This window comes from Podarcis erhardii, assembly GCF_964252035.2.
Source record: "Podarcis erhardii genome assembly, chromosome: 7".
Classification (NCBI taxonomy): Eukaryota; Metazoa; Chordata; class Lepidosauria; order Squamata; family Lacertidae; genus Podarcis; species Podarcis erhardii.
The window spans coordinates 45,581,642-45,607,896 of record NC_138511.1 but is presented as its reverse complement, the minus strand read 5'-3'; the positions used below and the strand labels follow the sequence as shown (position 1 = coordinate 45,607,896).

At 48.6% G+C, this 26,255-nt stretch overlaps 1 protein-coding gene across 2 annotated transcripts; it reads right to left on the bottom strand.

Annotated features, from left to right (window-relative positions):
* Positions 1-1,047: 1,047 nt before the first annotated feature.
* On the bottom strand, positions 1,048-25,213 carry AP1G1 (adaptor related protein complex 1 subunit gamma 1). 2 transcript variants are annotated; one of them, XM_081870545.1, is made up of 23 exons: positions 24,874-25,213; positions 17,253-17,454; positions 14,792-14,916; positions 14,047-14,188; positions 13,584-13,680; positions 12,262-12,338; positions 9,563-9,658; positions 9,303-9,383; positions 9,097-9,195; positions 8,737-8,792; positions 8,162-8,275; positions 7,205-7,345; positions 6,682-6,736; positions 5,606-5,728; positions 5,379-5,468; positions 5,146-5,273; positions 4,609-4,713; positions 3,926-4,067; positions 3,490-3,616; positions 3,252-3,341; positions 2,964-3,124; positions 2,507-2,605; positions 1,048-2,141 (listed from the first exon to the last, which is right to left on the bottom strand). In XM_081870545.1, exons 1-23 carry the CDS (start codon positions 25,080-25,082, stop codon positions 2,040-2,042), a joined length of 2,661 nt encoding a protein of 886 aa, XP_081726671.1. In that variant the 5' UTR covers positions 25,083-25,213; the 3' UTR covers positions 1,048-2,039. The 2 variants fall into 2 exon arrangements, with proteins under 2 accessions (XP_081726671.1, XP_081726672.1); XM_081870546.1 differs by having other exon boundaries at positions 17,253-17,456; positions 24,917-25,057.
* Between the last annotated feature and the right edge of the window lie 1,042 nt (positions 25,214-26,255).

The window sequence follows — 26,255 nt, the reverse complement described above, 5'->3', positions numbered from 1 at the left end:
ATCCTTTCCTTCAGAGTTGCTCTGAGGACATTGGGGGGGGGGTGACACCCTTCAGTACTACTTTGAGCTCCTTGCAGGGAAAGGTGACCTTACTTCAACTCTGTGTCCCCTGAAGGGATACTTGTTTGTTCAAGACGAAAGGACTTGCCAACCCCCAACTCCCAGCTGTCTGACCTGCCATCATTAGTTGCGGGGGGGGGGGGGGAGGGGACAGAAGCCATCATCTTACAGGTTCAGATTGCAACAGGAAAAGAGTCCTCGGTGCTGCCATCTGCGTCTTGCCATACTACCAACTCTGCTCATCCTATGAGGAAGAGGAAGCTCAAACCAAATACATTTCTTAGTCTTCGGGGATCCCCAAGGCTCTTTTTGCTGTGGTGGTGAAGAGCAGATTTCTTCGGAATCTTGTTTGGACTCCACAAGCTCCACCTCCAGCAATCCAGCTGGTGAGCTTTGCATAATAATTGTCGGCTGGAGAATCACAAGAATCCCATTCCCCACTGCTCTGATTTCATCCTGTCCTCTGTGAGAGTACAAAGCCCCATTCCCCACTGCCTCAATTTCATCCTGTCCTTCATGAAAGCAGCACTGCCAGCTGGACACACATCAAGTCTCACTGGGGGGTAGATGAGAGAGGCAGCTGACCACAGCTCCAGTCAACAGGACCTCAGCAGCGAATCATTTGCTAGGATAGTGTATGTCTAGAGGACTTCCTGTGGCTCTTGAAGTGCTCTGCCTGGCTCCCTCTCTCCCATCACACAACCCAACAGCGGGTGCAGACACACCTTCTGTTTCTGTAAGGCAAACAGGCTGCCAATGAGCTTTAGGAACTTTAGCCAATCATAGATGGGAACTCTAAAGTGTTTCCCCCTTCTTTGCTGCTCCTGGAATCCTACACATGCCCCCCTAACCCACTGACTTCTGCCCTGAAAACATCTCTCTTAGGGAGTTGTCATACTTTGGAATCTTGGCCTTCAAAAACAGGAATGTCCTCTGCTCAACATCTGTGCAAGGAGCTGCAAAACCAGCTACTAAAAGCAGGAAAGGTCTCATTAAACCGCATGGTCTTTATTTTCAGTGCCAATATTACAGATACAACACAAACGTCCCAGGAGGAGAACGAATTCAAATGGAATCCAGGACTCTGACAGACTCAGGAAATGAAAAGGGCTGAGGGGGGAAAGCAGCTTTGCAGTGGAGTCTTGAGATGAGTCTTTCTGCAGGCAAATGGTGCCCCCCCTTTCCATCTTTAAGCAACACACATTTCCTTTCTACCCACCTACCACAGCTGACAGCCAAGGATCAGACAAGAGGAGTTCCAAGATTTGGGGTGGGGGCACGCTGAAGAGCGACTTGCTGGAGGGAGCAGCCAGTCTCGTCCATCATGATGCTTTCTGAGAGGGAGGCACTGGCCAAAGAGAGCTTGACGTTGCTGCCTCCACCACTGAATCCTCCAAAGCAGAGCTTCTGTCCAGAACAGCAGGTCCACCTATCCATCCCCTTCTCAGACTCAAGCCACTGCCCTCGGGGTGTGCAGTCAAGCGTAGAAAAGGCCCCCCACGTCAGGGAACTCCAAGGAGAAAGGGTCACCAGCATCCTTGGAATACATTTCCAACATGAACTCTGGATGAAAAGTGCCTGAAGGTGGTAACCCGGCTAGCAAGGAGCCGAAACAAAACTCGCTTCACTCACTCACTCGCCCACGCCCACCGGAGGAGAGAAGATGGCAGGCGGGGAGAAACAGTCGCACGTGCCACAGTGCACCTCCCCTCCCCCCCCTTCCAAAACAAGGGGAACGTGGCTTCTGTGGCAAGTGTGGCTCAGCAGCCAGGAGAGGAGAGAAGAGAGAGCGAGCCAGCAAGTGTCTTAAGAGATATGCTTCATCAAGGTGAGCAAGGCCAGTCCTCCTGCTCTGCAGCAGCCGCTGCTCTCGTCAGCTCCCCTGGCCATGGTGCAAGTGGGGGGATTTCTGGAGTCACAGCGCTCTGCCCAGCGTTCCTTCAGCCAACCAGGTGGGGTGAGGAGGGTGGGGCCAGAGCTCACTGCCAGGACTGAGTGGGAAAGTTGTTGACTTCTGCCAGGTCCTGCATTGCTGAGCCCTTGTGATTATATGTCAGCTTGATCCGCATGCGGAGCTGTTGCTACAAACGGGATGAAAGAAGGAGAGGTGAAGAAGATCTGGGCAGGAGGGGTGAGGGGATCACTCTTGCAGAAGCTGCAGTGGAACCACCTCAACTTCATTCAGTTAAATGGGTGCCAAAAGGCACAGAGTTCATCCAGCAGGACTATGAAGCTAAAAGCACCACACAGCTGTTAAGATTATGCCCATGAAGGTTCAATCCCCCCCCCCCACTGAACAGAACAGCCACAACTAGAGGCCTTCAGAACCAATGCATGAACTGTACCATCAAGCACTCAAGAGGCTGGGCACCACTCCCAGCCCAGCTGCTCCTTCAGCCTCCATGCTGAACATGGTAGTAGGTCACTCACTTGCTCATTTGCTCACCTTCTGGGGGTTCAGGACTTTAATGACTTGTGTGATGGTCCCTGTGTTAAATGCTGGGATGACGCTGCTACTGGGAGACAGGAGCTGCAACTGGAATGTCTGGAGGGAGGCAAACAAAAGGAAGAAGGGGGCACACTTTCACCTGGTTTTTCTGCTGCAACTACTGCTGCTGCTTCAGGAGACAGGAGGCCCAAAGCTCGGGCTCAACTCCAAGTACAGTGAAAAATGATGCACAGCACCTAGCCCTCTGCCTCTCATCAGAATGTGCTCCTTTTTCCTGCCACAGCAAGACACTTATGACCATGTCAAAGGCAAAGGGCTGGTCCTAAGGGTCCATCTACAGTTTTGGAGCCAAGCCAGCCACAGGAGCTTGAAAGTCTGCCTGGAAACACTGTCTGTCCCACTGCAGCTAGGAGGCCACCAAAGCAGATGCTCCTACCCCAAAGACCAGCCTCACCTTTGGTACCGCAGCCTGGAAAACAAAGTCTGTCATGTCCAGCTCGGTGCTATTGGAGGCCTGTATTGTGATCACGGTGACGCTGGGGTTGGTGTTTGAGCGTTCAAAGGCAAAGTCAATCTTCAATCCATTTTTGTTGTAGGCCGTGATTGGGGGAATGCCTGTGGAGATGCAGTACTGGTCAGAGTCCTGGAAGGTGCCCTCTCCAACTGGCCCTTACAAAGTCTATAGTACACATTCCCCGCCCACCTCAGCCGCTGCTCAAACAGCGAGGTTCTACAGTCCTACCAGCAGTTATGTCATTGAAGATGGGTTGCGAAGAAAGTCCATCCAACAGAAATGGGGGTTGCGTTATCTGTGGGGCAGGAGCTGGAGGTCCTGCAGGAGCAGTTATGAAAGAAAGGGCAGGGTTAGGCTGAAGTTCTTCAAGGCAAGGATCAGTGCCAGTGCCTCCAACAAATAAGAGATCTTGCCCAGTTTCTTCCCTGCACCCTTGAATCTCACTTCCACATGTCCAGCACCTCACCTGTTGGGTTGAGATCCCCCAGGAGATCCAGCAGCTCCCCACCAGCAGAAGCTGGTTTATTTGGAGGGGCTGTTGAAATGATGGGAGTGATGTCGTTACCTCCCAACAGGTCCAGCAAGTCGTTTGCCTGGTAGGAAACACCAAATTAGACTGTTAAAGGCACTTAGCCAAGGAAGCCATCTAGTCTCAAAACCTCCCTGAGCAACATTAGCTTCTGAAGGCTGGAGGGGGCCAGCAGAGAAAGCTGCCTCCTGTTCCTGTGGGGGCTCCACAATTGCTCCTGCAGCCAGCCGTGGGCTGCAAAGCAACAGTTCCCAAAGGAGTCTTTGATGCTGTCTAAGAAAGCAGCAACCCCATGCAATGTGGCTCTCTTGTTTGCAGGGAGGGAGGGAGGCATAGCTATCTTGAGTGTTGCACTGGCAGCACCTTCTCTTACCTGGCTGGTGGGCTGAAGGCCAGAAGGGGGAGGTTTGGTCTCCAGCACTGTTGGCTCTGCCTCCCCATTGGGTTGAGTGACATCCGTGGGGCCATTGGTGGTTAGTTTCTCCATAACTGGCATTCTCTCAAGCAGGGCTGACCTGCAAAGTGGCAAGGCTGTTATCTCCTGGGCAACTCACAGGCTAGGAGGAACAGGAGTTACTCCTCAGATCTGGTGTAGAGAGGGGTGAGCTCCGAACCAGTCAATGTTAGAGGCAATCTATTTTTAGTCAGTTCAAGTCCTCTATTTTTGCTATGCAAATAGGTCCAGCTGAGGCAACCAGTAGCTTCCCCCAGTCACATGAACCAATGTAAGAGACTCTACGCTGTCTCTTCTATGGGACTAATGGTTTGAGGCCTATAGAGGTCACGTATTAGAAATGGCTGGTTGCAATCAGCACTGTCCCCTGTGAGCTCTTGTGAAATGTTCACCAACAAGTGTCAAGCCAGGCAGAGGTCTCCTCCTCACACTGACCAGACACCAAGACGTCTTCACCTTCTTCAGGTGTGGGACCCACTTCTTAATTTACCACCACATGTTTGTAAGGTGGTGATACTGATACTATTGCAACCCTGCAGGTTTCCAACCCACCAGGCTGAAGGTCAAAAGGCATGGGGACAGCAGTGTCCTCTAACACTTACCTCATGTGATCGTACTTCTTGAACAAGGCATTGTACTCCACTGCCCTCTGCTGGAGCTCCACATCGATGCTGCTGCCGTATATGGACACCACTTTCTTAATACGACTAGAGATGTAGGAAAGAAATGGTGACAAGTGGCAGCAGGGCAGGGGCTGCAGCTTAGCAGGGAGCAAGTACTTCTACCAGCTCTGCAACTGTAGCTCTGCAGCTGTGTGTGCCTTGGCCCAGCCTTTGGGGTCCTTGGGAATCAACTATGTCTCCTTGGACTAGTGGCAATGCCTGGCCTCTGGAACACAGAAGTACAGCTGGACCCCTCACCAGGCACTTCCTTCTCAGGATGAGAGAACATGGAAATATGCATGTGGCTAGGTTTTTTTGGGGGGGGGTGCTGGTTAAGATCCACAAAGTAAGAGTTCATGAAGCTTACACAGCAGCAAGCAATGGGATCCAGTTATCTCCTGATTATTTCAAGGACTGCAATAAAGATCAAGCAGCATAGGCAGAGCCCCCCCCCTCCCCTCCCCTGAAAATACTCACTTGACAGTGCAAGTGAACCGAGTGGACAACTTCATGATGGCAGTGAGGGCATAGCCTCGTGTGACAGACACAGACATGTTGGAGACTAGGACACTTTCCAATACATCAAGGACTTCATCCTCTGTGACCTGAGCAAGCCAAAAGGCAGAGTTAAGAACGATGGACCATGAGCCAGATGGGAGAAAACTTCACCAGAGGTCAAGTAAAATCTTTATCCCTTTAAGTAGGCCTACCTGGATTGGCTCCTCCTCCTCACACTGACCAGACACCAAGAGGTCTCCATACTCTCCTATACACCAGGAAGCTACCTGCACCATGGGCTGCTACCAAGGAGAAGGAGGACAGGTGAACTCAGCAATGCCATCTTCTTACCCAAAGTAACAGAGGTTCATTGACACAATGCCTCCCCTCCCTCTCCCCTGCAACCCACCCCACCACCAGCATCACTCTGGGGACTTACTTGGGAATAGTCACCCATGATAGCTTTGTAGAGTCTCTGCACAGTGTAAGCATGCATCTCCATGCTGTTGGTGATTAGCTGGATAAGGTTGGGTACAGCATCGTCACGAACATAACTCCCTGCCTGGAAAGAGGACCCAGAGAGAGGTTTACAAGCCATCCATTTGATGTTTTATTGTGCTTTTAATTCTGTTGGGAGCTGCCCAGAGTGACTGGGGTATCCCAGCCAGATGGGTGGGGAATGAATAAATAAATACTACTACTACTACTACTACTACTACTACTACTACTAATAAATTATTATTTATCATCATCATCATCATCATCCAAGAAAGCCAGGGAGTGGTACTCAAAAGCAGATTTCTAGACACTGCTGTAGTCAATTAGTTTTTTTATATACCATTTTTCTTAGGGTAAAGATGTCTTACATAAAAATGCAGTAAGATTTAAAGCTATAATTAACTGCACCACCACTGCATATTTGGCAAGCACGCCCCCCCCCCAAATCAAACCAGCTTCCAAAGGCTACAACTTTTGCAAGTCTTTGGCGAGCCCTAAGTGGGGATGAGCTACTCTTGACTTCCCTCTGACAATCAGGCCAGAAGGAATTGTGGCAAAACCCCCACTCCTGGCTGCCAATGACTTTCCTTCATGTGTCAAGGGTCAATAGAGCAAGGTTTGATCAGAAGACAGTCTTTATATAGGCTGGTCCTGGGCTGCCATTGCTTTAAAGGGTGATCTTAACCTGAAGCACCAGCACTGCGAATTGGGCCCAGAAGAACTCAGGCAGCCCCTAGAACTAATGCAGCCTCGTCCTTCATTCATTAAGTCAATAGCAGCAGCCTGCACTTGTAGTGTAAGCTCCCACATCAGAGGCAGCCCCCATGCAAAATACATTGCAGCAGTCAGCCCTCAAGAGTTACAGAACTATGTAAAAATCCCTCTATCCCCACCAAACAAGAACCCCTGGGAAAGTCCACCACCTCCACTGGTGGCTCTTGGACACACAGAACTGACAGGCCCTAAGGCTCAGAACTGTTTGGGGATACAGGAACAACAGACAAGGTCAGCACTCACCGTTGTCAAGACTCGCATGATTGTGTCTATGTGCCAGCGCTTAGAAGGAGCATATCTGAAAAACACAGTAGATGCAAAGCTGTGAGGACATTCCTTCTCCAAATGCTCCTTCAGTTCCCAAATGTAAGGCCGTTTTGGTTTTCCAGACATGGATTAGTCAACTGCATAGCCTGACTTGCTTTGGCTACACCTGCATAAATCTACTCCTTAGGTGCAATGTGCTTGACTGCACAGGAGAGAGGATGAAGCTAAAGCCCTGCATTCCACCAAGGGCAAGTGACAGGACCACTACCGCCATTTGGCTCACAGGGTGATGGTATCCAGGTAGCATTACCAGAAGGACCAGCATTGGTAGAGATGGGTCCAGCCTGAAAATGCTCCTCCCCAGCTGTAGCTTTGAGCAGCAAGTGGGAGTGAGTTGTGGCTTCCCGAAGTTGTGACTGCAGAGCAGTTGGGGGGGGGTAGCAGGAGAGGAAGAGGGCCACAAAGGATGAAACAAAAACAAATTATTTGGATTTCTTACTTCTCTGCTGCAAGAAATATTCCCGAGGCACAGTCCGCCTTGAACTCTGGCTCACAGGAATCCAGGAAATACAGTAGTTCCTTCATCATTCCCCGGATGTTGTTCCCATTCACGAGAGCAAAGCTCAGCTCCATCGCCCGTCTGGAGAAGGGGAGAAGAAGGGATTCAGAGGAAGGGATGCAGCTCTGCTGACCTGGGCCTGAGCACCACCAAGAGCCTACACATTTGCAGCCCCTATACAGACAAGTCTCCCCATCACCCCAAGGAGCTTTCCAGAGGCCACAAACGTGCTTTGTCAGCTGCTTGAGTGTCATCATTGCGCCAGGCGCTCTGTTGATGGATCACTCTTAAACTTCATCCTACAACAGCACTAGCCAAGCCAGAAGGCTCCCACCTCTCATCACTCCAGGGTCCCAGTATGAAACCTAAGGGGTGGCCAAGTTCAAAAACAAGTAGTAAGACAGCAGGAGTTTGCAAGGAGAAGCAAGCTTCTTGGTTGCAGACCCAAACCCTTTAAAGCTAGAAAGTAGGTTACTTTAGGCGGGAATAAGTATTAGGGATGACAGCAAGATGACACGAGCTATATAAAATGATGCATGGTGTGGAGAAAGTGGACAGGGCAGTATTTTTTCGCCTTCTCTCACTCTAGAACCAAATTGGGTTATCCAATGAAACTGAATGTTAGATGATTCAGGATAGACAAAAGGAAGTACTTCACACAGTGTATACTTAAATGATGATATTTACTCCCACAAGAAGCAGTGATGATTACGAACTTGGACAGTCATAAGGGTGTTCCCTGTGGGAAAAGGGACCATGCTTTAAACTACAATGCCTCATAAGTAGCTTCTGGCTCACAGTGGCGGGCAGAGAAGACAGGTGAGGGGTGACACGAGAATGAATCCTAGATGGTTGGGCCACCTGGACCCACAGTCCTAGCATACCAATCTGACTCACCGTTTGATGGAGACGTCCAGATCTTTTAGGCAGTCCACAATGGTGCTTCTGTGCCGCTGTACAGCATTGTGGTCAGTCTGCACAGTCTTCAACAAGGATGTTAAAGCTACATATCTGAAAAAAGAGACCTGTTGCTTTAGACTATGGCAGCTGTTCTGTGTCACAGCACACTAGAAGTCTTTTGAAGACAGCACAGCCAGGCAGCAAAGGGAGATGGAGCAAGCAGGTTGAGTGACTTGCAAGGGCAGCCAATGCAAACCTCTAGGCAATGGATTCTAACCCTCCCATCTGTATCAGAGCACCTGGGGAGTGAAAATGAATTTCTCTCAGAACCAATTCTAACCAGGTAGCCTGCTAGACCAATAGGATGTGGAAAAAAGAGCCCAGAATTTCACATGGTGCATATGGTTGCGGCAGTACAGACCCAGGCAGTAGAAAGGACTGACCACTTCACCTGCAACGGCTGCCCTGGCCACGCCTCAAAAACAACCAATATTGCCACAAGAGACCTGGAGAAAGCTGTGCCTGCTCCAACCAGAACATGTTTTCCATCCTGGACCTGTACTCTGACCTACCTGATATTTTTGTCATTATTGAGCAAGAATCGGCCTAAGATGTTAATGGCCAACACCTAGAAAGAGACAAGCAAAAAGACATGGTTCAGGAACATCTACTTGTTGCTACTTTTCACTCTCCAGCCAAAAAACTCCCAAAGCGGATTGGATCTATGAGCAACCTCAGTGACCCAGGTTCTTCCTTGTCAGCTGGTCTGCTTCCATGCAAGAGCGCTGAGCTGCTTTCATCTGACTCAAACATCATTTAGAGGTCAGCCCCCATGGGAACACTTGGCTATGGCTGGAGAAAATGTGATGGGCCACAAAGCTTTGTTTTGCTCAGTGTCTCTCCTAGGATCCCACAAACCCAAGATTACGTACTCGCAGGCCACTCTCAGACTTGATGTCCATGATAGTTAAGACGGTTTCGTAAAGAATGGCATTTCCCACATTTTTACTCGTTTCAGTATTCGTGGCCACCTGGAACACAAGACAGACAATCTCACTTTCTAGCTTCCTTCCTCTAGACCAATGTACCATCTTCCCTTCCACCTCCCAACAATGATTTGGCAGGCTGCACACCTCACCTGGGCAAGGATGTCATTCATAGCTTCACTTGAGTCATCATCATTTCGGCCTAGAATTCTCAGCAATCGTAGGATTCGCACCTGAAAAGGACAAAGTTCTCCTTTTGAGCTTCAATGGACCCAGAAGGCTCTGGTCTTGAAGTCAGTCACTGCAGGATCCTCTTCATACTTGAGGGAGGAGGCTGGGGGGGGGGCTCCATTCCCTGGCCAACATTCACTCCTCTCCCTGCCCAGCACGTGCCTGGCCCCAAAGCCCTTACCTGCAGGAAGGGGTCGCTGATTCCAGAAACATCATGCTCAGGGGAATAACCAGACATGATGAGGTTCTTCAGGATACGGACTAGCTGGGGCACAAGCTGCAGAGGACAAAGAGCCATCAGCCATCTGATCTACAGCCCTGCTGTTGTACCTGACATGAAGAAGGGGTCCAAGGAGGAGTCTCTCACAGGAAAAAAGGGTATTAGATTCACCATCTGCAGGTGAGAGCTGAAGGGGCTCTCATTGCTGCCCAGCCCAACCTCACTGACCTTTCCACAGCACAGAGCCAAATAAGCCTGCTGGCCCTACACAGCCATGCTGCAATATACATATGAGTAGTCTGGTGGGCAACTGATGCCTCAGACTACTAACAGGAAGCAAATGGCTTTGACCTGGCTCCCACTGGCTGAAGCTGCCTCCAGTATCATAGATAGTGTGCCTCTGAATACCAGCTGCTGCAGAATATGAATGGGAGAGAGGGCTGCTGTCTATCACATGCTTATGTGTGGGATTCCCAGTGGGGTATCTGGTTGATCATTGAGGAAAACAGGAAGATGAAACTATGTAGTTCCTCTTTGTCCTAATCCATTTACAGCCAGGCTCTAACAGTAAACCATACAACTTCCAGAACCCTGTAGGTTCTTTCCCTTGCCTGTCTCCTTTTACAACCCTACTAACCTTCTGTGGTTAGTAGAAAGCACACCAGCACAGAGATCCCCCTGCTCTTGGTGCTCACTTATGTGGCCGCAAAGAGGCATGTGGGCGTGGCAGGAATAAGAGGGAAGTCTCCAAGCTTAGAATGCTGATGTGGTTCCCCCAGGGGAGAGGCTCTGTTTGGACGAACCAACCAAGCCTGACACAAAATCCCAGGTCAACTCTGAATCCACCGGAGGCCTCTGCTATTTCACTCTCAGCCTAGCCTCCTACTTCTGCACCATTTGCTGTTTTGAGCATGTTAGTAAGAATTCTAAATATTTGGGCATAATTCTAAAACTGCTAAATGGATGCATTATACCTAAATGGGTTGTTTATCCAAGTCCTATTCTTGGTCCACCCACTGAAATCAACCGACTTGCTTTAGTCATGTCAATTAATTTCAATGGATCTCCTCTAGCATTGGCTACAACCCAATAATTTTAAATTGGTTAACAACTTTTACTTGGTGCCAAGACAGGATAAAGCCCCAAAGAGGATTTCCTTCTCAGTGCCTCAAGTTGAGGGGCAGAGAGCGAAAGGGCCTTTGTAAAATGAAAGACTCTGCTAAGATATGGCAGCTGGCCAAATATACAAACTTTAGACAATCTTTTAGGAAGACAGAGATCTTGCTCAATCTCATTGCAATATCTCATCGCTTGGAACCCTGCTTAGTCATGTCATGTCACTGAGGCTTCCCATACCCACCATTATTTTGTTCTAACCATGCACAAGTCATAACCAGTGATGATGGGACAAGCATGGGGGGCAGAAACAGCTGTAGAGATCAGTCTCCAGCCAAGCACAAGCAAGTAGGGAAGGAAGAGGAGTATCTCTGCCTTCAACAGCTGCCCATAGCATGAAGTCAAATTGCTCTGATCAGGGGCAGTTCACTCTTCCACCTTCTCTGCTTGCTACCCATCCCACACCTTACAAAAGCCTTGTACCAAGCCAATGGAAAACACCCATGAACAGCACAGATGCAAACCCCCCTTACATCCCTCAAAGATCCATCCAACTGTAGCAGAGGGAGACTGTAGCAGAACCACCTGAGTTTCAAGAGGACTGTAACAAAGATCCAAGGTTGCCTTAGGTATTAGGTTTAATCAGGGCAATAATAAACTCAACTACAAACACAATTAGTCAAGCTGCAGTATTAGTGCAGTAAGCAGTGGATTGGCACAAACCTCAACAGGCCCAATGAAAGCATGCATGGGGGGCATAGGGGAGGAAGAAAAAGTGAGTGACTCTTACCTTTTCATTCTAACCCACCACAGCAGGATTCCAAACAGACAAAAGGGACAGAAGAGATGAAGCAGGCGTTAGGGAGAGGAGCAACAGCTCACAACATCAACCACCTCATCCACCTCCACCAGCAGCAGCGGCAAAACAAAGGGCAGGAAGGGTAACCAGGACAACAACACCTGAAGCACAACTGCACTCAACTCTCCCCAGCTGGACCGACAGCTTCATCTACCTCCCTGGCCAGGTCCCTTCTGTGTTGGGCAACAGTTCTCCACGCACAGCCCCAACAGTGAGAGGCAGGCTGGCAAGCAGAGGTGGCCCTCTCCATGGCTAAGCAGCTGGAGAAGCAGTGGCTCCCGCTTTGCTCAGGATCTCCCTGGGTTTTGAGGAATTTTCGGCTCCCTCCCCTCAAATCATTGCTGAGGTGGTATCACTTTATAAAATGGAGAAAACAGAATGTGCTCTGCAAGAGCAGCAGCTGGAGTGGCCAGGCCCAAGTGCACCACCCTGCCACTCAGTTCCACAGTAAGGGTAGAAAAGACATACCCTGGCATAAGCACAGGGGCTTCCCAGCTGCAGGGCTTCCATTCAATCAAATGGATATTTTGCCAAGGAAGGACACATGCTTTTCTCCTGCAAGGCTAACCCATCAGCGACTGGAAACTGACACCCACGTCAGTCCCTCAAAGGTAGGAGCCAAGCTGCCTCAAAACTCTGCCCAGAGGGGCACATGCAATAGGGTGACAAGTCGACAAGGACTTACCTTTCTAAAATGGGCTAGCATGTCTGGGCTTCTCTCACACATTTCCGTAAGGAGGACCACAGAGGTGTGAAGAACACCTGCCAGGAAAAGAGAAGAAGGAGCCTATGCTTTACATGGCCATCACCAAGGACTCGCCATAGTTGAAGATGGACTATGAGAGACTGCAAGCTTTTAAGGCAGCAGCTTGGCAGCTTCTAACCAGCAACCTGCCCTCTGAGCCTCAGCATTTCTGGGCCAGGATCCTCTATACACAAGATAATCCTCTGTATGGAAGCCAGAAGTGGTTGTGGATGAAAAAGCAGAGACTTCAATCCTAGGCCAAAGCAGCCAGGCCTTTTTACTTTTCCCTATGCGAAACGGCTGATAAAAGGATAAGCTGCAAGGAACTCTTTAGACCACTCCAAAGGCAGCACTGAACTGAGCTCTGTAGCCTGTAGAAACATGAGCAAAGCTTGGTGGCAAAGGGAGCCTCAAACGCCTCTCTCCTTCAACCCCACAGCCAAAACACAAGTGAGGCAGATGCTGCAGAGTAGGCTGAAGCCGGCTCTCCCCATTGCCCATGTTAATGCCTCCTTCATGCCAACAACACACACTGCAGCAGGCTGGAACTCACTAGCTCACAAGATACCTCAAAGGGCCAAGCCCATAAGGCTTGCAGCCCACTGCTAGATACAAACCATGATGGCTGCATACTGTTACTACTTCAGAGGGGCTATGCCTCTAAATACCAGTTGCTAGGAACGCAATGTTGTGCTCTTGTCCTGCTTGTGGCACCAGGCTGGCCACTGTGAGAACAGGATACTGGAACAGATGAGGTTTTGTTCTGACTGAGCAGTCAAGAGTCTCCTTCCATTAACCCCACTCCCCTCCCTCCCTGAGATTGACTGAACTCCCTGTTATGGGATCTGGCTTCCTTCACCCCCCTGACCAAAAGTACCTCAGTGGAAGGTGTCCCAGGTTCAATCCTTGCCACCATTAGGTAGGACTGGGAAAGCTCCCTGTTTCAAATCCAGCTGCCAGTTAGTCACCTGAGATAGGTGGCCTAGTGGGCCAACTCAGTGCAAGGTAGCTTCCACTGTTCTAAGGGAAGGAGGGAGCAAGCAACTCAGAGTCCACCAGAACTGAGTTTCAGAGCACAGAAACACAAAAAGTATGCTTGGCTCCTGGCCCTTATGCACATGGCATTTATCTACATGAGGATTTCTATGCCATTCCAAACTGCCCAAGCTTTCTTATCATAGCCCTTCAGGTCCTCATATTTCTCTTAGTCCACCCCAAAAATACATAGTGCCTTGGCCTTCCCTTGCCACAGCAGGCCTTACCATGATTCTTCTCATTCAGCAGGTTCTTTGTGGCTGGCAGGAACATTTCCATGAGCTCAGGCACCTTCCTGATGACGTGAACAGCACACAGGGCTGCCTATGGAAGAATTGGGGGGTGGAAGGGGGAGTGGTCAGCAGATGTGCAGGAAGCCCTGTACACAGAGACCCCTAAAGGGGATCCCTCGAGAGAGAAACACTATGTACTTTATTTGCATTTTAACTCTAGTCCTGGTAAGTCTTCACTGTGGGCACAAAGAGACCACCCACTGCCAAGGGCCAGTCAAAAACTCCTTGCAAAGATCTGGGCAGTGCAACTTCCTGCTGACATTTGAGAGGAAGCAAACCACAATCTTAATGTAAGAAAAGGGAAGAGCTTACAGTTCAACAGATCTAGAGGACTCCCCCTCCTTTTGGGGAGGGGGTCCCCTAAAGTTGTACCTTTGTCCAATAAATAAATAAATACCTTTTTCCTCAAGTAAGAATTAGAGGTTTTCAGGAGCTTCTCCACCTCCCCGGCTAGGTCACGACACATTTCAGAGGAGCCCATGCAGCCCAGGGTGCAGAGTGCTAGGCCTTGCACATACTGTGTGCTGTGATTAAGGTCACTGGAAGAGAAAGCAGCAATGCAAGGAATGGCTGGGATAAGGCACTCCCAGATACAAAGCAGTCGGCCTCAAGCTGACAGCGTGTCAGATAACCCTGGGGATAGCAATGGGCTAGAATGCTTTCCAAGGAACAAAGAACAACCAACACTTGTCTCACTCAATGACAACGCAACTGTGTCCACCACACTAACTCATCTGTGGTCAAATCCCCCACAAGTTCAGTGGCATCTCTACTACACCAGAAAAAAAATGACTGAAGTGTCTACTGAAGTCATATTACAGATACTCCCGCCCAGATGCCTTCCATAGCTCTACAGAGCCAGGTCCAGAGACACACAGCAACAAGGATGAGAGCTATCTGCAGCATGGTGGTGCATCTTAACTGCTCCCATAGAAGGTAGCTTCAGCTCTACAAGGCAAGCAGCTTATTACCTGCCTTCCCAAACCTCCACCACCACTTTCTGGCTGCGATCCTCAGAGGAGGGTGCATGACTAAGGTGTGCTGAACTTCAAGGCTCAACAAGAATATTCCAAGCCCTGCCAGCAGGTCCACCTTTGCAGAATAGCTCTCTCTTCCCACCCTAGAAATTAAAAAGGCCTTACTTCTTGATGCAGTTGGTCATGAGAAGGTGGACGTCCTGCCTCTCATCCAGCAGCAACATGGCTCCAAGGTAACCAATGCGTTTGTCCGTGAATTTCTGAGAGGCAATCAGTTTGAGGCACTCCAACTGCAAGAGGGGGCAGAGAAGCCGGAGGGAGTGACTCTCCCCAATGCTTCCAACATTTTTGTCACACTCACCATGGCAACTGTGCTACCACACCCTGGTGATTGATTAGCCTTACTACCAACTCCCTCCATGACTCTTAGGCTGGAAAGAAGACTGACAGTTGTTGGGTTGCTTCACTGTCAAGGTGTCGAGCACATCTCACCTCTAAGCACCATGCTGGCAAGCTGCTCTCCTGCAGTCCCCTGAGGAGAGACCAGCATGAAGCTTCCTTGGCAGTGGCTGCTGCTGGCTGGAGGCACCCTGAGCAGTGACCAAATAAGTGGCCTTTCTTGCAGGGGGTGGGGGTGGCAGCAGGTGCTGGGTGGAGGTGCTCAGGGCACCTCTGTCCAGCAGTGCCTTAGCCAGGATATTCCCACTTGCTTTTCCTGCAGGAAAGACAGTGGTGGGAGTTAAAAACCTGGTGACAACAATTTTTGACTTCGGGTTGTGAGGGATGCCAGATGAGAAAGGGCGAAAGAAAAGAATGAACTGTAGCTGTGGACAACTGAGTCTGTAATGAAACCTGAGGGTTCAACCAGGGCTCAGCACAGTTACTACAATGCTCAGACACACCATTACTTAAATCCCCTTCAGTACATGGGTTCAGCCATGAGAATGAAATGGATCCTAAAACTGAACACTTCTGTGGCAGCTAAATGCCTCACAGGATCTGAAATATTTCAATTTAAAATCAAGGTTTGAATTTGCTCGCAAATCCTTGCTAAAAGCAAGTCCCAGCCTTGGGGCTGTCTGTAGGAAGAATGCTGGTGCTGGTCTAAGTTTGCCTGTCATTAAGGCTGGTGGGGAAATGATGGCAGGATAATGCTTCACTCACAATCTCTTCACCACAGCATGAATCTATACAGGATCTGTCCAGTCTTTACAACTGCAGAAGAGCAATGGCAAAGCTGCTTTTAAAGAATCCATTCGTTCTGCTTTCTAAATCCAGTTATTTCCCAATCACGCAGCACCCAGCTTAGGCTAAAGTTTCAGGTTAGGTTGATAAGCTCAGTTGGTTAGAGCATGGTGCTAGTAACACAAAGCTCACAAGTTCCTATCTCCATATGGGATAGCTGCATATTCCTGCACTGCAGGGAGTTGGATGAGATGATCCTCAGGGTCCTTTCCAACTCTACAATTCTATGAAACTCCTGTATGAGGTCTAGCAGAAAAACACATCTGCTGAAGAAGAGGCAATTATGCCAAGAGCTTCCTGGTGTTCTGAACGAACTCTCCATCACGGTATGCCAGGAAGACAAGGCACAGCAGCAGCAGCAGCACTTCAGGTTTGGACGGAAAGGAGAAAGGTTTCTACCTGTACACAGCCTGTTCAAATGCCTGCCTGCTTCCTACATGCAGAGCTCAGTTCAGTAACCTGATCTGGGTGAGCTGCTCCCTTGAGCTAGCTGAGCAGAGGAGGAGCAACTTTGACACCAATATATCCCATTTCAGCTGGAGCAAGAGAAACAAGCCACACTTTTCCCACGGCCCACTCTTTCAGGCCTTTTTACTTGGTAGCTTGGGCTCAGGAAGGGCCTTTTGCTGGTCTGGTTGCCTTTCCAGTTCTCAAATGAATGGCCCAGAAACATGGCAAGGCAGCAGCAGCAAGAACACAGTCACACCTTCCCTACCCATAGAAGAGCTGCCCATTATCCTTTTGCCAACCTTTGTCCCCCTAGCCTTGTGCCCTTGCACAGAGCCCAGAGGATTGAATGGCCCATTGGTTTTAATTCCCAACAGAGGGCTGATGCACTATGAAAGAGCCATGCATTGTGGCTGGAGAGCTCCATCATGAAACTTCTGCTCATCACATGCAGAACCAGCACCTGGAAACTAAGACCTCTCATAAGTCTTCCTGTGAACCTATCACACCACACACCAGTCAATTTACAAGCAACTTAGAAAGCAAAATTAAATGCCATGAGATGAACTCCCTGGTGACAAAACAGAGTAGAACAGCTCTTGGGAAAATTTAAGGAATGGCTTGGGCACTTTAAAGATCACAAAATATATCCCTTGCTAAAGTAAGATGATGGAATAAAACCATGAGGATTGTGACATGCTCCTCCTTAGGTTTCTGTGAGGCACATGAAAATATTTCTCTTCCACAAAGGATTTCCAGCCCAAGGAAGCACTTGAGTTAGTAATACACAGCAAGAGGAAGACAACTGTGCAGTTTCCTACAGGTTGCAACTCTGAAGGCACTTTGCCAGCATGATGAGCCTCCCACTAAACATCCAAAGCTAGGAATTTGCAAAAGGGCTGCTGCCACTACCGATGAAAAGAAGAGGGCCTACCTGTCCAAAGTGTGCAGGGTAGCCCAACATGTGCATGTAGAGCAACTTGGCCACATTCCGGCAGCGGTAAGTGTTGTCCTCTTCTCGGAAAGATGATCGGATGGCAGCACATTCTTTTTGGATCATCTCCCTTTCTTCTGCCTGGGTCCGTGCTGTCCGGATGGTCCGGATCAGCTCCCGGAGTCTGATGGGGGCTGGCATCCTCTGAGAAAAAAGATAATGGGGGGAGGGAGAGATAGTGAGCAGGGAATTAAACCTCAGCAGTTAAGTCTTTCAAACAGTACCCCATGAGAAACTGTAGATGCTGGTAGGGTCTCCTAGCTGGCATTGGTTATACTGACAGAACTCTCTATGGTTCAATCCACGGTGTTTATCCCAATTCAGCCATCTCTGCCACAGCTGGGACTCCAGAATACTTCAGCCTCAAAAAGTCTGTCTTCCCTGCCAAGTGGCTTAAGATATCTGTAGTAAGGAAAGAGATATGGCTCTGTTGCCAAGGTATGTAATGATGTATTTACTGCAGCTGTCTCCACTACTGCATGGCGGAATGGGTGGCAGACCAAGGCTGGTGATGAACTGACTGCATGTGCTCTTTACAACACACACAGCTCACCTCTCATGGCAAACACAAGAAACTGTTTCTTTCTTCCTGTGGCTGGTCCCTAATCACCAGGAATTTCTGCCTAAATTTGCATACCAGCACAGATAGGAGCCTCCTCCCTCCTTCTGCCATCCCCAAATAAGGCAAAAGTCCTAGATTAATCAGCAACCCTGCACAACCTTCCTGAGCCTTGGATTAAGCCCTGCTTGTGAAAACAAACCTGAGATTGAAGCAAACCAAATTATGCAGCCATAGAAGCATCTGAATCTGCCGGCACCAAGGTGAAGGCTTATTTACAGGATCTAGCAAACCACAGGAACACCTCTGGCTCAAACCCAAATATTCTACTTCACTCTGGATTTGCTTTTCAACTAAAGGAAACTCCCATTATATTTCAAAGCAGCCTTTGGCCCCAATGCATGGGTCACTCTCTGCTACCCTGGTCTGTTTATCTGCCAAACAAACTGAAATAAATTATCCACAAGTCAGGAGGAAAAAGTATTATTTTCAAGGCCCAGCATACACTACTGCATAATACTAATATGTACATTACTTTTACAAATGAGAATGGTCATTCTGATATTGTACAGTTGTACCTTGGTTCTCAAATGCTCTGTGACTCAAACGTTTTGGCTCCCGAACGCCGCAAATACAGAAGTGTTCCAATTTACAAACTTTTTTGGAAGCCAAACATCCAATGCGGCTTACGCGGCTTCCAATTGAGTGCAGGAAGCTCCTGCAGCCAATCAGAAGCCGTGCCTCAGTTTTTGAAAGTCAAATGGACTTCCGGAACGGATTCTGTTCGAGAACCAAGGTACGACTGTATTGTTCTTTGGAATTTAAAATGCATGTGTCTGTAAATACATCTCATACACAGTAAATCATATCCAAGTTTACTGTTACCATGATGTAATAATACTTACAGAGTGGACACATTTTTAGACCAGTCAAACACGCAAACCTTAGTTTCTATTAGCACAGCTAAACATGAGCAAGAAAGCGTCATTAACATTGTGAAGACAATTTTCATGCCGATGTGACATCTTACTCCTGAGTACCTGATGGAGACAATCAGGGTTTCATTCAAGTCCTTTTCGTGCAGACAGCTCTGCCCCTTTCAGGCTCTTTATTATGGCTGTTTCTCAGGCCTTTTCAAAGCAAGGACAGCAGAGCCTGAGTGGGACAGTTCCAGAAGGGTGGGACATCACCTCCCCCACTTTCCCAGTACAGCCTTAAGCAGACTACTTCTAGTATACTCCCAGCCCAGTGGGTGACTAAAAACTGAGCCCAGCACTCAATGGACACCAGCACTGCTGCTGCTTCTCACATGTGACCGAACCCAGAGCTGATTCCAAATGCACTTGCAGGCCCAACAGGTAGCCACTGAACCCAAACAATGAAACCCAGGAAAAGTCTATGCTATTATTTAAAACCATGCGAAGATGCTAGGTAGCCCAATTCAAGGCCTCTTTTAAAGGTGCTTCATCAGTACAAGTCACATTACAGTGGGCTGTGGCTCTCTTTTAGTTGAGCATTCAAACTGTGACTACACCAATCCATTCAGAGATTACACTTGTTAAGGGTTGTGCAATAAATAACGGTCAGAAATTCTAAACTACGCAGCTCTAGACTGAGCACTCAGCATCTGTAGATGCCTACATTTTTGACTGATGCATTTCATAAAAACTACAAAATGTGGTTAGATGTTCAACAAGCTACAGAAACCACTGCAAGTTCTCTCTTATTGCTTGTGAAATCCACTTGTGCCAGCCCATTGGTTTCCCAAGCTGATTTTGTAAGGGCCTCCTCATATCCACCTTCAAAAGAAGGTGGCTGTCAAGTAGGAGAAACAAAAGAAGGACACATGCCTTTCAGGTCATGCTGCTGCTGCTAGCTACAGAGCTGGAAGGGGACCTCACAAATCATCCTAGTACAACCTCTTGCAAATGGATGGAGGACACCTATTACTACACACACCAGCCCCAGAAGGTTTTAAAACAGAAGCTGGATGGCCACCATCTTCCAAGGTATTCTGAACTGCATCTCTTTGGTAGGCTAAACAGTCCTACCTGTCAAGAAGACTGTAGTCAGCAGGTGGGTGAAAGACATGGTCTCTGATGAACCTTTCACTTATGAAGACAGCCCTGTATCAGGAAGTTTTTTATGCTTGACATCTTATGTTTTTATATGCGCTGAAAACCCAACCGGATGGGTGGGGCATTATTATTATTATTTGAAAACTTCAGCATTAATTTTTTTCCTTTAACATTGATTTCCCGCTTTTCCATCCCAAAACAGAATGTTCAAACCACTGAACCACCATCATAAATCCTAATACCAATAAAACAGCACAACTCACTCTAATGCAGCAGCAATATAAAAATCCAAGGCGCACACAGAGGAAAAACATCTGAAAAATGCATGGCTCAAGCCATACTGTTCTGACCTGTTGCCTGAAGAGAAAAAGGAGGCCATCGGCTGAGTCCATGGAGAAGAGTCTCATAACCAAGGAGCCTCCACCATCACCAAGAAAGCCTAACCGCCTATGTCCACATGCCATAGGTGGGGCCCAGAGCAGGGCTTCCCTTCAGCAGCATCTGCAGCAAGCAGGCAGTCACCTACAAAGGAGCTGATTCCATGGAGTTCCAAACTATCCAGGCAGGGACTGACTCTAGGTCAAGTTTTCTTGAACTCTAATACAGTAATATGCTCTTAAGCCCATTCTTGGGATCAAATGGCTGTTTTCATTCCTGCTAGCAGAAATAGTTCCCCTATACCGGTCCTGTATACTGGGTGATTTTACATTTATCCAACCAACCTCATTCTGTTAACTATATTTCTGGACTTTGCTTCCAAATCAACATCCAAAAACAATTCCCCTTCTTCAAAAGCCTCCCTTTCTGCTACTGAGAACAAACATGCTTCCCAAGACACTCCTCTAGCACTGCCCCCCACAACACAATATGAAGTCGACAAGAAGTCTGCAGCCTCCCTTCAGAGATGGTCCATGTGCTGGCTGAAAGCAGAGGACTCTGTTCAGGCAGGGAGATCTCATCAGAGCTCTCTATAGCCACCAGTCTCCAAACTGGAGGCTTCTCATTAAGGGAATATTTACGGTTATATATTCTTTCATTCCACAATTTACATTTGCCACCAACATAGGGACATAGTAAGTTGCCTTCTGTTGTGTCAGACCACTGGTCCATCAAGCTCAGAACGGTCCACACTGACTAGCAATTGTTCTCCAGGCTTTCAGGTAGGGGGTCTCTCCCAGCCCTACCTGGAGATTGACCCTGGCACCTTCTACTTGCAAAGCTGGTGCTCCACTACTGAGCCGAATTCCTTCCCCATGCCATTATTCCTTCATGAATGTTATTAGATGATTTATGTCCCTCCACAGAGTATCCAAGGTGGTTTATGGAAAATAAACCACAGCACAAACTGCAGGTGTTGCAGGATAATGGAGACTGACTAGACTTCCAGGTCTGATCTTCTGGCGACAGAGAAGCAGAATTATTTCCCTTTTCCCAAGGGCTAACCAGGGTAGACCCATACCTGCTAGAGTGTCTTGTTCCATCTCATGCCTTCCAACCCACTTACTGCCAAATCTGTGTGGATTCCTTAGGAAAGGAAGCTGTTGCCATAATTACACAGGAGGATCCTGGTGGATCAGAGCAAGCACACGACCCACAGTGAGCCAGCTCCTTCCATGTTTCATGAGCCAGCTTGAGTTTCCATCCAAAGCTCTGCTAAATGAACAAACCCACTCCCAGTTAAGAAGGAGGCTCTCAGGCTGCTTCTAGGATCCAGAAGTACTCATGATCCAACTTCTACTAAGACGCTTTGGAAGAGCTTCTTAGTTAATCTCAACCTTCCAGAGTAGCCAACATACCACAAGTGCCTTTATTAAGTCGATGGCATTTTAAAAATAATCTCTGGTAAACAGATGTTTAGTAAGAAATGCTCTGATAGTTATCTGTCTAATGTGGCATTCACTCACCAGGATGGAATTTCTGGTTGCCTATGACTACCAGGTGAGTTGTTACATGCAAGGCTGTCCTAAATCTCATCTTGCAATACTAAAGTTGACCCCACCTCTCTTCAGGTACTCCAAGGTATGAGTCACAAGATAAACCAAATATAAGAACTCTTTCAAAGTAGCAACACTCTTAACGGAACTTTCACAATGAGGGTGGGCCCTGATACATAGCAGGATGAAGCAGCGCACTTCAGGCAGCATAATGGGGGTGGCCAAAGCTAGAGGGAGGCTGTACTGCTGTTTGAATGGTACAGGGTTAGCCCTACAGAACAGAAATTTGAGATCTACCTCAGGCAGCAAGAGGTCTCAAGACAGCACTGTTCAGATTACAAACAGTTTCTGACTGCAGGTCCCAAAAAAACTCTCAGAAGATGCCCAGCCTGAGGAAACAATAAAAAACAGGTCTTTGGTTCAAAAACACTTGCAACTACTCCTAAAATCCAACTATGCCATAAGATGGTCAACATGCAAGCCAACACACAAAGTAAAGTTTATTAACTATGTTTGGGAGGAGAGACACAGAACGCAATTCACCACCTCAATGCAGGTACACCCTGAATTAACAGCCAGACATTGTTAACAAAAACAGTGACAGTGCAACCATACTGCTGGAAAGAAACTGTACTACCAATACAAAAACATCCAGAATAAGCTCACAGCAGTGTTAGAAACTATGATATGTAAGTTAGGTGCCAAAGGGTTCCTTAAACCAAGGTTACAGTCACCAAAACGGAATATCTAGTTACCATTTGAAGGTAAGATGGCTCTAAAGTCTTATTTTTCAAATGGCAGACTAATTGTGATTATCAGTGAAACACCTGGCTAGTTCAGATGACTACCTTGAACTAGGTTAAGAACTTTGAGAACTTAAAGAAGAAAAGTCACTTGATGCAGGGACAGTCCACATACATATTGGCCTAATCCTACGTCTTTTTCTGAATGGTGACACTGACCATTCAGAACATAGGAATGTTCTTCACAACTGTGACAAGGTCAGTGGGGTGGGGTAAGTGAAGACAAACTACAATAATTAACTAACGTTGCTCCTGCTCAGGCTGCACAGAAAAAGCATTTTGCTTCCAGAAATTCATTCTGATTGTGCAGATAAAATATAACTCATAGAATTCTACAGGGTGTGGTATTAATGTGTGAAAACAGCCAAGAGCCAATGATCCCCAGGCATACATCTCCAGATGGTGGGTATGCCAGGCGCCATCCTAGCATCAGGGCATCTTCACTTGGTTGCGAGTGGTCAACAGTCAGGTGCAAAATGCACCTGGCTAATTTTGGACACTTGCCCATAGCCAACAGAAATTCAACAAAAGTTAAGACCACTGTATTCAGACAAAAGACAAGCATACTCTAGCTGCAATACTATCTAAAAGCAAATCTTCCATCTCATGATTTATCTTTGAACTACACCAAAGTTAGTCAATGTAACAATTCTGCCCAATCGTCACAATTTCTTTCAAGAGAAACAGAGGATTTTCACCGTACACTAGTTAGACATTTTATAAAAAAAGAGGCCCTCTGTCAGACAGGTTCTGTTAATCATTAGTTATAAGGTAGCACCATCATTCCACATGATGCTTTGCAGAGAATCACATCAATATGAGCTTACAGTTTCTAAATTTTAAATGGCAGATGAAGGAGAAATGTGAGCAAATACTCCATGTTGCAACAATGAAGGTGAAACCAAAGGCATTAAACAACAGGCTTCAAAGTGAAAATGTGTTTTGAGGAAGTGTTTGAAGAGGAGAAGAGAAAGAGATATAGGGTGTCACAAAGGGTTTCTTGCAAGGAGTTCCAGTCAAGGGGACAGAAAACTGGGCAATCAAGCTGCAGCAACTAAGGATATGGGTAGGAATATCCATATTAAAATAAAGTTAAGTTTCAGAAGGTCTGCAGATGTTGAGTAACCCTCTTCCAAATGTTACTCATCTACAAGAATATTGCTAGATAACTCCTTCACAATCATTAACCTCAGTAGGAAAGCAGCTTATCTCATGTGTAAGACCCTTAGAAATTCTTACAATCAAATGGAATAAAACTTTTGTTAAATAATAATTTTTTAAAAATTCCCTCTCGACAGGAGGGCAAGAAAAGGAACTGCAATGGCTTCTTCAGGTCAAGTTGACAGGTGAGCCAGCTGGCTGGACTGCCCTCTCGCTTCCCCGCACCCACACCTGGTCTTGGCCTTCCCTTTCCCCAGCGCTCACTGAACAGACATTCTTTGCAAAGCGTCGGAATCCACATCCAACAGCCTTGAGCATTTTCCTAGTGTCGACCCTGCCGTAATCGGGAGTGACTCTCACGTCTCTTTCCCCGACGAGGTGTTCCTAAGCCCCTTGCTCACAAAGCCTGTCAAGGGGCGAGTCGAGTCTCTTTCTTCAGGCCTCGGATAGGAGCCGATCCGATCGTCGGAAGCCCGGGCGAGCTATACGGGGTGAACTCCGGCGCGGCGCGCGGAGAAGACTCTCCTCGTCTATAACAGAAGAGGCCGCAGGCACTTCCGCCGACAGCAGAGACAGAACTGGCCGGGCGAGGAGAAAAACGCCTCGTATAGCGGGAGGGAAGTCATGGGCTAAGGAGCACCGCCTAGGCTGGTCTTTGCTCGAGACGCGGCGGCGCGGAGAAAGGAAGCGGACGAAGAAACAGCCACCTCTTGCCCGGGAGGGCGAAGAGCCGCTCCGGCAGGGGCAGCAGCCCCGCCAGGCCTCACGAGCCAGCTGGCAAGTCAGACGGCAGCAACCCTCGCGGAACACGGTAGCGCGCTCCCTTCTTGCGCTAGGAACCGGCGCCTCTCCCCTTAGCCAGCCGACCCACCCACCGACCGGAAAGCGGCCGGGCCCTCGGCGGCCAAGGCTCAGTCAGTCCCGGGAGGCGGGGCGGGAGGCGGCGGCGGCTGGGCCTTGCCCCGGGCAGCGGCGGCGGGCCCACGATCCTACCGCCGAAGTAGAAGCAGCAGCAGCAACACCTACCCTGCCTGGCAGCGCCCCTCCTCTCTCCCCGCGCGGCACTCACCGGGCCGGATCCCTACGGCGAAGGCGGCGGCGGCAGTAGCTAGAGCCTGGCATCCAAAATGGCGGCGGCGCGGCCTCAGCACCGATACCGCAGGCGGAGGAATCTGGAGACCGGGACTCACTGACTGCCCTCTCTCAGAGCACGGCGCGGCGATAGCCTGCTGCATCCATTAACGTTGCTGCGTCTTCCGTCGCCGCCGGCCGGCGCGTTTCGTGGCCAGACAGAATGCTCGGCGCTTGGAACCGCGGTAACTGGCCCCAGAACTCGTTTCCTCCGCGGAAGTATCTGTAGCGGTGTCACACGATTAGCGGTGAGACTGCGCCGTGGCAGGTAGTGATGACGTCAGACGCCTGCCTAGTCACCGCTGCGGCTGTGCTCACGACATGCGTCCGGCCGGGTCGTATTAGCGAAGTTTAAAGTTCCGTTCTGGATATGGAACTTGCCCACAGCCCAAGAAGCGAAGCGCCTGCCCGTCCTTCGAGGAAAAAACCAGCTGTCAGGGCGACTGAAGCGTCTTCGCCAATTGCGAATTGCCGGGGGCCAGTAGCGGGGCCAAGTCCGTACAGAGCACGTGCTTTCCTAGCAAGCTCAATCTTAAGCAAGTTTACTCGGAAATATATCCCAGTGCTTTGGACATACACAGGACTGCAGGCTTTGCACAGAGCTCCAGTGTCCCGTTTCTGAGGTCGCAGAGAGACGAAGCAGCTTGCTGGCAAGCACCTTGTTTGAACGTGGAGAGCCTCCCGGCTCAACCTCCTCTGATTTGCGTGAAACAGTTTTCGCTAATGTGGCCGATACATCCATTTCAGCTCTGGCCTCTCTTAAGGCTCTACAGTTCCGCGGCTAGTATTAAGGTTTGGGGACTAGAAAGCCTCGCCACGGAATATATATTGGTCACTTCAGTCGTTATCTCTGATAGTCAACGTCGGCGGCTTTTTGCACTGCTTCCGCCTTCCATTAGGGCATCTGGCTAATCGCTGGGAAACAGATGGGAATACTGTAGGAAGCTGTCTTAAATTGAGTCAGTCTCTTGGTCCACTTATCTCAGTATTGCTTACACTGGTGGTCAACAGCTTTTCACAGTTTTAGGCAGGATTCCTCACTCTGACCTACCTGAAATTCCCTCCAGGATTTTAAGTCTGGTCCTGTCTGCACGCAAAAGCACATGCAGCCCTTCCCTTCCCTCCTCCACTTAGTTTGATCTAACGGACAAGCAGAGCTCTTCCTAGGATCTCGCCAGACAGCGGCTTTTTTTTTTTTACTTGCAAATCGATGGGCGACAAAAGCCCCACTGAGAGCATTCCTCTCTTTCTCACAGACGCAAAGGAAAAATAATTAA

What these genes read in the sequence shown, in the direction of transcription:
- AP1G1 (XM_081870545.1), bottom strand. Translation starts at nt 25,082, where the DNA reads ATGCAGCAGGCTATCGCCGCGCCGTGCTCTGAGAGAGGGCAGTCAGTG. An exon ending in TCATGCGAGTCTTGACAACG is followed by an intron (nt 5,729 to 6,681) that starts GTGAGTGCTGAC and finishes TCCTCTTTCCAG; the next exon opens with GCAGGGAGTTATGTTCGTGA. An exon ending in GCCTTCAGCCCACCAGCCAG is followed by an intron (nt 3,617 to 3,925) that starts GTAAGAGAAGGT and finishes GTTTCCTACCAG; the next exon opens with GCAAACGACTTGCTGGACCT.